Source organism: Stenella coeruleoalba, assembly GCF_951394435.1.
Source record: "Stenella coeruleoalba genome assembly, chromosome: 13".
In the NCBI taxonomy this organism is placed as follows: Eukaryota; Metazoa; Chordata; class Mammalia; order Artiodactyla; family Delphinidae; genus Stenella; species Stenella coeruleoalba.
In genome coordinates, this window is record NC_137159.1 from 51,784,523 (window position 1) to 51,796,959 (window position 12,437).

The 12,437-nt window shown below is 46.3% G+C and overlaps 1 protein-coding gene across 1 annotated transcript in view; it reads left to right on the plus strand.

Annotated features, from left to right (window-relative positions):
* The window catches only part of STPG4 (sperm-tail PG-rich repeat containing 4), a gene marked incomplete at its 5' end in the record, with an annotated part of 62,499 nt that overhangs the window by 26,955 nt on the left and 23,107 nt on the right, over positions 1-12,437 (plus strand). Inside the window, 2 exons of the mRNA XM_079940771.1 lie at positions 8,994-9,098; positions 11,723-11,877. Of these exons, the coding sequence (XP_079796897.1) occupies positions 8,994-9,098; positions 11,723-11,839 (222 nt within the window). The 3' untranslated portion in view covers positions 11,840-11,877. The remainder of the gene's footprint in view (positions 1-8,993; positions 9,099-11,722; positions 11,878-12,437) is intronic.

Here is a 12,437-nt window from a genome sequence, read left to right on the forward strand (position 1 = left end):
GTTTCTAATCTTCAGATTACCAATGTAAGGTTGCATACTTATTGGCTATTTCTGTTATTGAAATAATAATAATAATTGATTATGGATCAGCATAATTGTTTTGTCCATAGGAAAGACTGTGAAGAGTGTTTATGTGAGCATTTTGGGATAGACACCAGAAGATATGTTCTACCAAAAGTAAAAAGGGCCCTTTTTTACCCACAGAAAAGAATTGTATTGGAAAATTCTGCCAGCCACCATTCCCTTTTTTTTTTTTTTTGCGGTACGCGGGCCTCTCACTGTTGTGGCCTCTCCGGTTGCGGAGCACAGGCTCCGTACGCGCAGGCTCAGCGGCCATGGCTCATGGACCCAGCTGCCCTGCGGCATGTGGGATCTTCCCAGACCGGGGCACGAACCCGTGTCCCCTGCATTGGCAGGCAGACTCTCAACCACTGCGCCACCAGGGAAGCCCCACCATTCCCTTTTAGCACTTTGATAATAATGACCAAGGCCCTCAAATCCCCAGACCCAAAGGCACAGTTCCCTCATAGCAGGATTTTTTTTAAAGAGTAGAAAAACGAACTGCAACAAATCCCAGTCATTCTTTTTTTTTTTTTTTTATCTTTGTGGTACACAGGCCTCTCACTGTTGTGGCCTCTCCCGTTGCGGAGCACAGGCTCCGGACGCGTAGGCTCAGCAGCCATGGCTCATGGGCGCAGCCACTCTGTGGCATGTGGGATCCTCCCGGACCGGGGCACGAACCCGTGTCCCCTGCATTGGCAGGCGGACTCTCAACCACTGCACCACCAGGGAAGCCCCCCAGTCATTCTTATCCAAGCAAAGTGGACAAAGTAAAACTTGTCATTTTTGGTTTCTCTTCCCCTCATTCCTCCCTTTAATTTTAGCTTTTATAAATGACTCAAATTAATCTCTTGACCTACAAAAAAATTGCATGAATTTTGTTCCCTCCTGAATGCATTTCAAAATTCAGGCATTAAGGATAGCAGATATTCTGCACAACTACTTTGAACATATAGGGGACACTGATGACTTTATTTAATACTCCCATTAAAGTGAGGAGGAGTGAGGAAGATTTTTGTTTTTCTAAATCTTTTTCCCCCAATATCTACTTGGACCATAACATCAGTGCTTTTCTTGTCTCTTGCTGGTGGGAGTATGTATTGAGCTATTAAAACTGTTTCTGTTAGCCCACTAATTCCATTGTGTGAAAACCCTCATAAAGTAATAATTTATATACAGTAATATTAATCTATACAAAGAATATCATCAAGGGATTATTTATAATAGCAAGATAACAATAGCAACAATCTTGTATTCAGGAGAAGGATATAGTTTTAAAAGAATATTACATGGGCTTCCCTGGTGGCGCAGTGGTTGAGAGTCCGCCTGCCGTTGCAGGGGACACGGGTTCGTGCCCCGGTCCAGGAAGATCCCACATGCCGCAGAGTGGCTGGGCCCGTGAGCCATGGCCGCTGAGCCTGCACGTCCGGAGCCTGTGCTCCACAACGGGAGAGGCCACAACAGTGAGAGGCCCGCGTACCGTAAAAAAAAAAAAAAAGAATATTACATATCTACACAAAGGAATATTTTACAGCTATTAAAACAATTATTGTTAAAATTTATAAAATAGTACCAAAAATATTTATGATCTAATGCATAGTGAGAAAATGCAAGATACATGTTGGTATGTCTCTCATGATTAAAATAATGTAAAAAAATTATGTGTATGAAAAAACAGGAAATGCACCAAAATGCTTTTAGTTTCTATGCTGAGGTGTTATGATTAAGGGTGGTTGTTTGCTTCCTTTCTCTCTTTTGCGTTGCTTTTATAATTTTTCAAAATATAATTTTTAAAAGTCAGAAAAATGATAGTTTGAAGAAAAGAGCCATGGAAATGGTCAACATAAAAATATTTTGTTACTCTAATAAAAATAGTGCCATTACTACTACTTAATTAGGACTCAGTCATTCATATGATTTGGGGCTTCCAACAGTGATTCGCTGAGCAGGTTCTTTTCAGTGATTCCTTCTCACAGTTGTACATAAAGTGAAAAAATGAGACACACGCATCTTTCCTGACAGTAGGAATAAAATCTTACAATGTCAAATGAAAAAATGGGTTTCTTTTATTTGATATTAGAAGTGTTTCAAGATGTTTCTGTATTTCTTAAAACCAGACAAGCCTATAAAAAATAAGGAAAGGGGCTTCCCTGGCGGTGCAGTGGTTGAGAGTCCACCTGCCGATGCAGGGGACGCGGATTCGTGCCCCGGTCCGGGAAGATCCCACATGCCGCGGAGCGGCTGGGCCCGTGAACCATGGCTCCTGAGCCTGAGTGTCCGGAGCCTGTGCTCCTCAACGGGAGAGGCCACAACAGTGAGAGGCCCGCGTACCGCAAAAAAAAAAAAAAAAAAAAAAATAAGGAAAGGATCAGATAAACAGGGAAGAGTCCGTACAGACACAAATGAGCGTTATGGGATTTATCAGTTTTAGTCGCATTTGATAGAAGTTTGAAAAGGGGATAGCAGATCCATGGCATACTCCCTGCATTAAAATTAGCGTTATGGAAGAATGCTGAATCATTTCAGTTATTTCTGCATTTAAGGAATTACTTCAATTAAAAACTAAGCTGCTAGTTTAAAATTCCTTGAGGAGCAGAAAAGTAATTAGTAAACATGGTCACATTGAAAAACAGCCAAATGGACGTCTGACTGAAAGGAATCTGAAAGTTTAGATGAGTGAAACAGGTCCCAGTGTCAGTCTCCTCAAAGATGAGTTCGCTTGTAGGTAACGTTTTTGGAACGATATAACCTTTCAAATGTAACTACAGATGTACTAGGGTTTTTAAGAAGTATGGGGCTTCAGAGGTATCATCAATTCTTAATTTCAAATGTGAATAACTTTTGGCCCCTGCCAGGTTTGTTGCTACCCCACCCACCAGCAGGCATGTCTCCTTTCTCTGAACCTGTAGACCGATAGTTACAGAATTCTAGAATTTCCCAAGTTGGATACATCCTGCCACATGCCTCCTCCTGAATTCCCACAGAGGCAGCTCTAGCTCCTCTCTTTGCCCACCACCACACAGGGTTCCACCCTCCTTGCTGGGGCGTCTGTTTTATTTTGGGCAGTGTGGTCCAGCTATCACACCCATCCACCACACCAAATTTGGGGGAGATCATTTTTACCACCACGTCTAGTAATTTCAGTTTATGTTGCATATTTCTTATGTTTTACATGTGTATATATAGACATTTGGGGCCATACATTTTATCTCTGACCTTTTCTCTTTTCAAGTATGATTCGTTGAAAGTTGTTTGCGCCTAGGATCAGTAGGGACGGACTGTGTGCTCTTTCTAGGTTCCCTTTAGCTTTATGATTTTAAAGGAAAATAGCGTAGAACTAAGTACTGATACCTCCCAGCGCTGAGAAGCAAGGTCAGTCACTGGTTCTGGCTTCTGCAGCTGCTAAGTCATTTGTTTCTAACCCCACTGAGCCTCACTTATTTGTCTGTTAAGTGGAGGTAATAGCATTTCCTCCACGGGGCTGTTGTGAGCATCAAATGAGAGGGTATGTGAATGAAGGCCGGGAGCTAGAGATGGTGGCAGGGGTGGGGTAGCCCTCTGGCCATGCAGAAGGTCCTTGGGAGCTCTCGTGGGCAGTGGTGGAGACTGCCTGCTAAGTCTGCTTCAGACCAGGCTGGAGAGGTGCCCTGGATGACCAGCACACCTGCCTGCAAACGAGAAGACTCCAGGAAACTGAGGACTCGTAGATTGGACATACATAGGTGACATTTGACAGTTTACATCTGCAATTAAATCGTAAAACCGTTCTTAGTGTTAATACACGTATGAAAAAACAACAAAGTGGTAACAACTGTCACAAGCAAATTGAATTTCAGGTCCCTAACCCTATTTTTTGACAGGAGCCTATGCACTTTTTTATTTTATTCCTGTGATGCCGTGATTTTGTCCCAACAGGGTTAGAATAAACAGTATCCTCCTTTCAGGCTTGCCCTGAGGCCCTGCCCCTTTTGATGTTCCCTAATCCTTTTTTTTTTTTTTTTTTTTTTTTTTTTTTTTGCGGTACGCGGGCCTCTCACTGTTGTGGCCTCTCCCGTTGCAGAGCACAGGCTCCGGACACGCGGGCTCAGCGGCCATGGATCACGGGCCCAGCTGCTCCGCGGCATGTGGGATCTTCCCAGCCCGGGGCACGAACCCGTGTCCCCTGCATCGGCAGGCAGACTCCCAACCACTGCGCCACCAGGGAAGCCCCCCATTACTTCTTCTTACACAGACCCTTCCTCCAGCCTTTTTGCCCTGCAAACTCCTCCTCCTCCTTGTTCTTTTGGTCTTAGCTCAAATGTACTTCTTTAAAGAGCTTCTCAGGCCCCTCAGGCCAGGTCAGTGTACCCTCTTACATGCTCTCGTGGCACCATATATGTCCTCTGTGTGATACTCCACACATTCATCATATTTTTGTAAGGGAGACATTCCCTACTGGAATGTAAACCGCATGAGAGTTGGAAACATGCCTACCTTGTCAATTAAGACTGAGTTCTGCTGCCACTAACAGAGCCCACGGGTAACAATATTAGAAACAAGATAGGAACTTATTTCTCTCTTATATAAAGTACCTGCAGTAGGCAGTTTAGGGCTGGTGTGGTAGTTCTGCAGCCTCAGATTTCTGTGTGCTGCTCTGCTAAGCATTGCTTCCACACCCATGGTCCCAGAGAGCTGAGAACATGGGACCAGCTAGCAGGCAGGAGGGCAGGGAAGATGGATGAGCTGCCCCCTCCTTTAGGATGCTCCTTAGAATTTGCATACACCTCTTCTACACACACCAAAAACTCATAGGATTTGGGAGGACATAATTCAATACACAAAATCGTGGGATAATTTCATCTACTCTCACACAGTCTTTCAGAGGCACCTGGCACCTCTCAGTTCCTGAGTGGTGTTGTGTAGATAAGCCAGTCCCGTCCTCTCAGCCCCGGAGGAGGAGTGTGTTCAGTGGCAGGTGAGGGGGTGGCAAGGCTTTTACCAAAGGCCTACAACGGTACTGAGCATTATTGCACATTAGGGGTTGGAACCAAATTGGTCAAGAAGGCCAAGGTGGAGGCTATGGTATGTCTTCATGGTACGACACGGTCCCAGGAGCACTCCAGAAAAATGAGTGAGACCCATGCATTCCGAGTCCTTTGCAGTAAGTGGAAAACTCCAGCTCTTTGTAACATCCCACTGAGATCAAACTTACGTAGCACAGGCCAGGTACACCAAGGACCTGGTTTGGAATCTTGAAGCCATGCAGCTAGCTCTGCCCTCCCTCAGCACCATGGTAGCTCCTCACATCTCCATTTCTTCTTTTTTGGTGTTTCTGTTTGCCTGTGTCCCTCACTGGACCATAAACTCCTCTAGGTCGATGATCGTATTTTATTCATCATCAAATACTATCATACATAAAATACCGTGTAATCCCTTAAGGTTAAGATTGTCCTCAAGTGGAAACTCAATTAGATAAGACTTTTTCCAAGGCAAGAGGAAGATACGATCATCTTACCAGGAGTGTTGAGGTGTAATCACGCCCTGAATCGAGGAAGGGGAGCTATAAAAGGTTCCTGTCGTTTCTTTTGGCAGCAGGTTCTGGGATTCTAGGAAGGTGATAGTTCTGTTCTCCCTTGGCACCAGATGTCAGCGGTCTCTGAAAAGTTTAGTTTGGGAAACCCAGAGTTGCCAAAGCATGGCCCTGATGATAGGAAGGTTTAAGAAATGGTCCACCCAATTTGTGCAAGTGGTGCTTAGCACTGCTTGATGAACCTGGGTGCCACCCTTCACCCACACATCATACGTAATGTGGTCCACAGTTCTGGATCATGCTCAGAGATCGCCAGCAAACCAGAGAGCAGAATCCCCAACTTCAGGGAGGAGTAGGACACAGGTAAATGTCCTTCTTTTTTTTTTTTTTTAAATTGATATATAGTTGATGTACAATATTATGTAAGTTACAGATGTACAGTATAGTGATTTACAATTTTTAAAGGGTAGTTATTATAAAATATTGGTCATATTCCCTGTGTGGTACAATATATCCTTGTAGCTTATTTTATACATAATAGTTTGTACCTCTTAATCTCCTATCCCTATATTACCCCTCCCTGTTCTCATTTTAAACGTCCCTCTCGTTGAACCAGGTCCATTTCTCAACACACATTCAGAGGCATCCTGGACCAAGTCCCCTTCCCTCCTTTCAGCTCTGCCCACTTGCCATCCTCCGTTAGGGCAGAATCGGGGACTCTGCTGGAGCTGCTTCCCGCCCATTGCAGGGCCCTGGCCTGACCATTACTTCTCACTTAGAGCAGGATTCCTGTGGCTTCTGGAATATGAACTTGGGCCCATATCCACTTCCTTAATGTTCCCCACTTAAAAGATCCCATGTAACACATGGGGGGCAAATAGCATTTAGTAATTTCTTTCTGCCCCAAGTCTCAGGCCCTTTGATTCAGATGACCAGGCACATGCAGGGAGGCTGCTGGATGGCATAGGCTTCGCCAGGCCTGGCACCTGGCCTTCCAAGCAGCTCATGACTTGGAAGCTTAGAAGTGAAACCACATGAGGCTTGCGGGGAAAGGGTGCAGGTCACAGCATTTCTTAGCCATCCTGCAGACAGCTAGGCTGTCGTAGGCGTAGAGTCGGTGGTAGCAGCATCTTTTGCCCCAGCTACCACTTTGGCTTGAGTGCTTACATTTCTTACGGCCAAACCAAAGGGACTTTGTGCAAACCATTCCTGTCCAGATTTCCCCGCCTTTCTATGCCTGTGTTCTTATCGTGGCGTGGACTTCTCCAGTGGGAGTGCAGAGGTTGGTCACGTCGTACGGAGAGCCTTGCCCTGACAGCGACCTTTGTCCCATGGATGCGTCAGGTTGAAAACACGGCTGTTTTCATCTCTCTGCCACGAACTGTAAAATGACGAGGCGCATCCCTTGTTTATCAGATTTGTGCTTGGCTGATAATAACAGACTTCATTCGTGGTGGATAATTGAGAATGGCAGCCCGAATTACGTTGCTGTGCCACCCAAAGGAGAACAGGGTTTTGAAAGCCTTGCCCTTAAACCCTGAGAAGGGGCTGCAGCTGGTGCTTGTTCAGCCAAAGCCATTGAGCTACCTTGTGGCTCAGCCTCGTATGTTACAGGATCTTACAGGAACATTTCTGTTCTAACCTTACTGCCTCGTATGTTACAGGATCTTACAGGAACATTTCTGTTCTAACCTTACTGCTCATTTTCTTTCTTTCCCTACCCCCTTCTTCACTTCCCCAATTTCCATATTCATTTATCTATACATTAGGTATAATTTTTTTTCATATTTCAAGAGTACTTAAGTCCATCATTAAAAAAATTAGAAATTGCCAATAAGCAAAAAAAAAAAAAAAGTTTCTTTTTACTCAACACGGCGCCACCTGGAGAAAACTACTGTCAGTGAACATTCCATTTCCAGTTTTTTTATGCACACTTTTTAAAGCTTGCATTGTTAACGATATTTGGGAATAGTGTTTATGTCCCTAAAAATTCATCTACCTGGATGGCTGGATGGAAGAATCACAATTTATTTAACCAGGCACACGTCTTTTAGAAACAATGTTATAGTGAATGTCTCTGTGGCCAAATGTTTGCACACATCCTCAATTGTTTTCTTAGGAAGAATTCCTAAAAATGGAATTGATGGGTCAAAATGATAAATATATATTGTCTTTAACTTTGTACTGTAGAAAGTTTAAAAATATATACCACATAGACAGAACCCCCATGTACCCATTCGAAAGTGACCAGCTCCTGGCCAGTCCATACCCCACCCACTTCCCCTAGTTCCTGTGTTGTTTAGAAACAGATCCAAGACATCATGCCAGAAAGACTCTTTTCTGTCAAATAGCACAGGTATTTGAAAATGGGAGAGGAAAAGAAGTGAATTGCTAGAAAATAAAGAAAGGTTAACATTTTGTCTGTTATCTACGGTGCTGTTTGGGCTGTGTTCATTTTCCTGCCATACCTGGGCTCAGGACTCATTATCTGTCTTCTGGGTTCCCGCAGCAATCTTGTAACCAGACTCCTTTCTTCTTTCTCTCCCTTTGGATAGGTATATCTGTTTTTAAGATGTTTCATAGCTTGCCAAATTGTGTGCTTCAGAAAGGCTAATCAAATTAATACTTCCACCAGAGTCATATAGGAGTGTCCACGCTGTGGATAAAGTTTTCCTCCCTCCTTTCCTCCCTCCCTCCCTCCCTTCCTCCTTCCCTCTCTTCCTTCCTCCCTCCCTCCCTTTCTTCCTCCCTCCCTCCCTCTCTTTCTTTCCTGGCCCCCACAAAAGTATCTCTTTGTTTTAATGACACCTTATTTGGTTATTAATGACCTTAAAGCCCGCCCCAGCCCCCAGTTTCCTCACTGCATTTCCTCTTTGTGAATTGCCTTTTGCTAACTTTTCTTTAGAGGTGTTTGTCTTTTTAAAATTGTATTCATGCATTTCTGTTAACCTCATAGCATTGTATCAACACTTAGGTCAGTGAATTGCTGTGAATACTTTTTTTTTTTTTTGGACTAAGAGAACATGTACTGCATTTATATGAAAGAATGAGCATGTTTTATAAAGCTAACAGCTCAGAGCAGCAAGTCACCGTCAACAGAGGGAAAGAATGATGTGAGGCCTGCAGGGGTGGGCAGGGGGCCTGGGAGAGAAGAGGGCATCCAGGCAGGGACAGGGGAGACTTTCACAGGTCACCTAACTCCAGTCTTCACAGTCATCCATGAGGCAGGTAAAGCAGGTATTATTCCCATTCACAGTGGCCTGTGCCAGGGCACACCTTAATAAGATCTTCCGAGCCCCAATCCAGGGATTTTTCTACCCTATCACACTGATTCATATGCTTATTCATAAAAGGCAAATATAGCATCAAAATATATCTGATATCACTATTTATGAAACACTTAAAAAAATTTTTTTTTCTACAGCGTGAAGGCCCAGGACCAGGTCGTTATGACTTGAAAATACCTTCAGTAAGTTCTGTTACTTCCTGTTTTCAATCCAGAGTACCTCGATTCTTGCCGGCCTGTTCAGTAAGTATCCTAAAAGACAGATGTGGTTGTAGGTTTTGTGGCTGGTGGGTGGGTGGGGAGTGGGCATTGGGGGTCGGATGGGGGTAGCAGAGTTATATACAATTCTAGTATATATACACTAAAATTGCTTCTCAGGGCAGCAAAGGGCATAGAGCTTCCTCGGCAAGCCCTCGGCCAGCTTCAGGCTCAGAGTGACTCCAGACCTGAAGGCCGTGGCTGAATTATGGGTCCAGTTGCGAACAGCCAGCACAGTAATTAGCCATCGGTGTTATGTCCTGGATGCTCTGGGGGGAAACTCCTTTAACGCATTGAAGCCAGCAGTGGGCACAGGCTGCCCCCGCCCATCCAGAACTGCCATTCTTTGTGTATGTGTCTTCTGGGAACAAAAAGTCACAGCAGAAACATTATGATTGAACCAAAGGGCACCATTAAGGCCTGAGCCGTCATCCTTCCCCCAAGGACTCGGGACAGACAGGGAAGAGGCTCACGTTCCTGGAGATACACAAAGAAGGTGGATTCTGGGAGTGTGCGAGAGCCTCTGAGGCCTAGAGAAGACCAAGAAGGATGGCAAAAGCATAATACAGAGCTTATGAAAGTGGCTAGGGCTGTTGTTCGTTTGATGCTAAAAGTTTGAATTCCCCTGGCCTTGTTGTTCCTAGCCAGCACCTCAGTCTGAAAGTCCCCCAAGCTCAGTGGTTTGTAGCCTCATTGGACATGGTTAGGAAGACAGAAACACGAATTCTGCTCATGAGAAAACAGCACCACCCCGGGGTGGGGGGCGAACAAGGAGGGTGGGAGGAGCTGGGGCGGTGGGCAGGAGGCCGCTGCCTGCAGGTCACCTCCCCCAGCACCCCCTGGGTTGTCCCAGGCCATCTCGCTGCAGAGCTGCCAGCTGCGGTGCTACAGTGTGGCAGCAGTGTGGTCTTTCTCTGGAGGAATACTGGGGAGGCCCCACCAATAATATTAAAAACACACCAACAGCAGGAGGCTAGTGGATCCCTTCAGCGGGTCCTCACACCCTAGCGGCATTATCATGACCCAAACACAGATTTTTGTCAGAGCTCACAGCTCCTCAGGAAGTTGGAGTCATGCTAACCAAACTCCAGGGAGACTGATGGAGAAGCCGGAAGGTGTGGTATTCATTTACAAGTGTCCGGCAAGGGGGCTGGTGTCTGGGGCTGCTGCTCTGTGGAGCGTCTCCCCTTGTAGGAAACTCGGAAGGAAGCCAACGACAATCAGAAATTTGCTTGGTGACAGTGGAATCAGGGCTGGGGGACGGAGCCGGATGTTCTCAAGGTCTGAGAACCACACCCAGTAGCCTCCTGAGGGGTGGCCTTGCGAGGCCCAGGCCCACGAACCTCCTGTTTGGGGACTGGCCTTCCAGGACTCCACACGCATGCTGCTTCCTCATTAAGAGCACTAATAAAGGCTTCAGCTTCCTTTGACGTCTGGCCAGGAGTTGATTAGATTTCCAGGCTGCTCCCCTGCTTTTGGCAAGGAAAACATCCTGTCTAAAGCAGCGTCTGCAGGCAGCTGATCTCATCCACTCTGGGCTGACGCTCTAGTAATCCTGTTTCCACTCTCACTGTTTCCTGAAGAGATAACAAACTGCAAGGAAGGATGGCAATGACAAGCAGGTGATGATAGGGGATAATAATAGCGGTGGTGGCTAGCGTGTGGAGCAGTACCTGCTGCCAGCCTGGGGGTGCTGTCTGTCTTTGGGGGCCCCCAGTGAACCTCAAAACCTCATTTGCTGGGTGAGGCGTGGGAAGCACGTGGCCCAGGGTCATATTGAGCCATTGGTGGTAGGACTAGGACTCAAACCCAGCCCCGTCTGACATTAAAACCCTTCCCTTAACGGTACCCAGAGACACCAGTGTGTCGCTAAGATAAAATATTGGGGCATTCAAGAATGTGTGGGTGCACCTCAGCATGGCCAACACTGACTTCAGAAATCAAAGTCTTCGTCTATGAGAATGACATTCATTTATATCTTATCACTACAGAAGAGAAGCTTTGTTTAAATAATTGGCTAAATAATTTTTCAAGAATTTCATCAAAATGAAAACATGGCTTTTCAAAATTAGAACTCGTCAGTCCCTTGAGAATACATCCCTCTGAGCCCGAGGTCCACAGCCCCTGGTAGTAAAGCACCTTACTCTATTACCCTGGGGAAAACGATGGAAACACACGAGTTTGGGCTTTTGAGGTCAACCACCCAGGTTCAGAATCCATCCTCTCCAACCCATTACCACTAGACTGAGGTCATTGAGGGCGGAGGGCAGGGGGAGACGCTGGCATCCCCAGGGACAGGGGGTGCCCTGGAGAAAGCGTGCCTTGAGGTGAGGGTGGGATGTGAGCCCGCCTCCCCTGGGCTGTCACTTGCTTGTCCTCTTTTCTCTCAGCACCTCTGCAGCCTTGGGGAGAGCCGTGGACAGGATCAGGTCTCAGCCCCTAGGACAGGCTCCAATTCCAGGGTGCACAGGCCCCAGCCCCGGCCACTGTGGCCCTCGTCTCCCTCCGTGGGGACTTGCCAGCCACGTCTGAGCGCACAGCCAGGCTCAGGAGGCTTCAGGTTCTGGCGTCACTATCTCATCACTCCCTGTTTTCTGTTGTGTTTTCAGAAAACGCCAGGCCCAGGAGCATACACATCTTCAGCACAATTCCCCAAGCAGCCCCAGACCGTAGCCAAAATGGGCCGAGGACATAGCCTTTTCTTCAACAACACAATTGGCTTTTAAAATAAACCCATCTTGACCCTAAGCGACTTTGAGTTTTAGTAAGTTCTTATGTTTAGAAAACTCTATTTTGTCTCTTCTTTAGGAGGGTTTGACCACAGACCATAATCGGTGGCCTGCGGGGACCACCCAGCCCGCTTATCTGGAATAGTCCCAGCAAAATGTCCAGTTCACGTGCAGAAGTTTCCTGGTTTGAACAATCAGTTATATGTTCCCTCTGTGTGTTGTCAGAGGGTGTATCCCCAGAGGCTGTGCCCCTGGGCTGCTCTCACAGCACCTGGACAGGCCCTGATATGTCAGATGGGCTCTGTGTGACCTTAGGCTCTCTAGCTGGGTCTCCACTGCACTGGGGTTATCATGCCTCACAGACTCATGGAGACTTTCTCGGGGGGTCGGCACTCAGCCAAGGCCAACCCGAGCTTGACGGGATCCCAACAGATGGTTCTTTCTCTTTCTCAACTCCCTGAAGAGAACAATATTGATTCAACCCGACGAGCATTTGTAGTTTCAAGTCAACAGAAATATTTTGAGGATCTGCTCCGTGTCAGGTGCTGTGCTGGGGTTAGGGAGTGGAGGTTGAAACAAAGATGAACAAGGCATG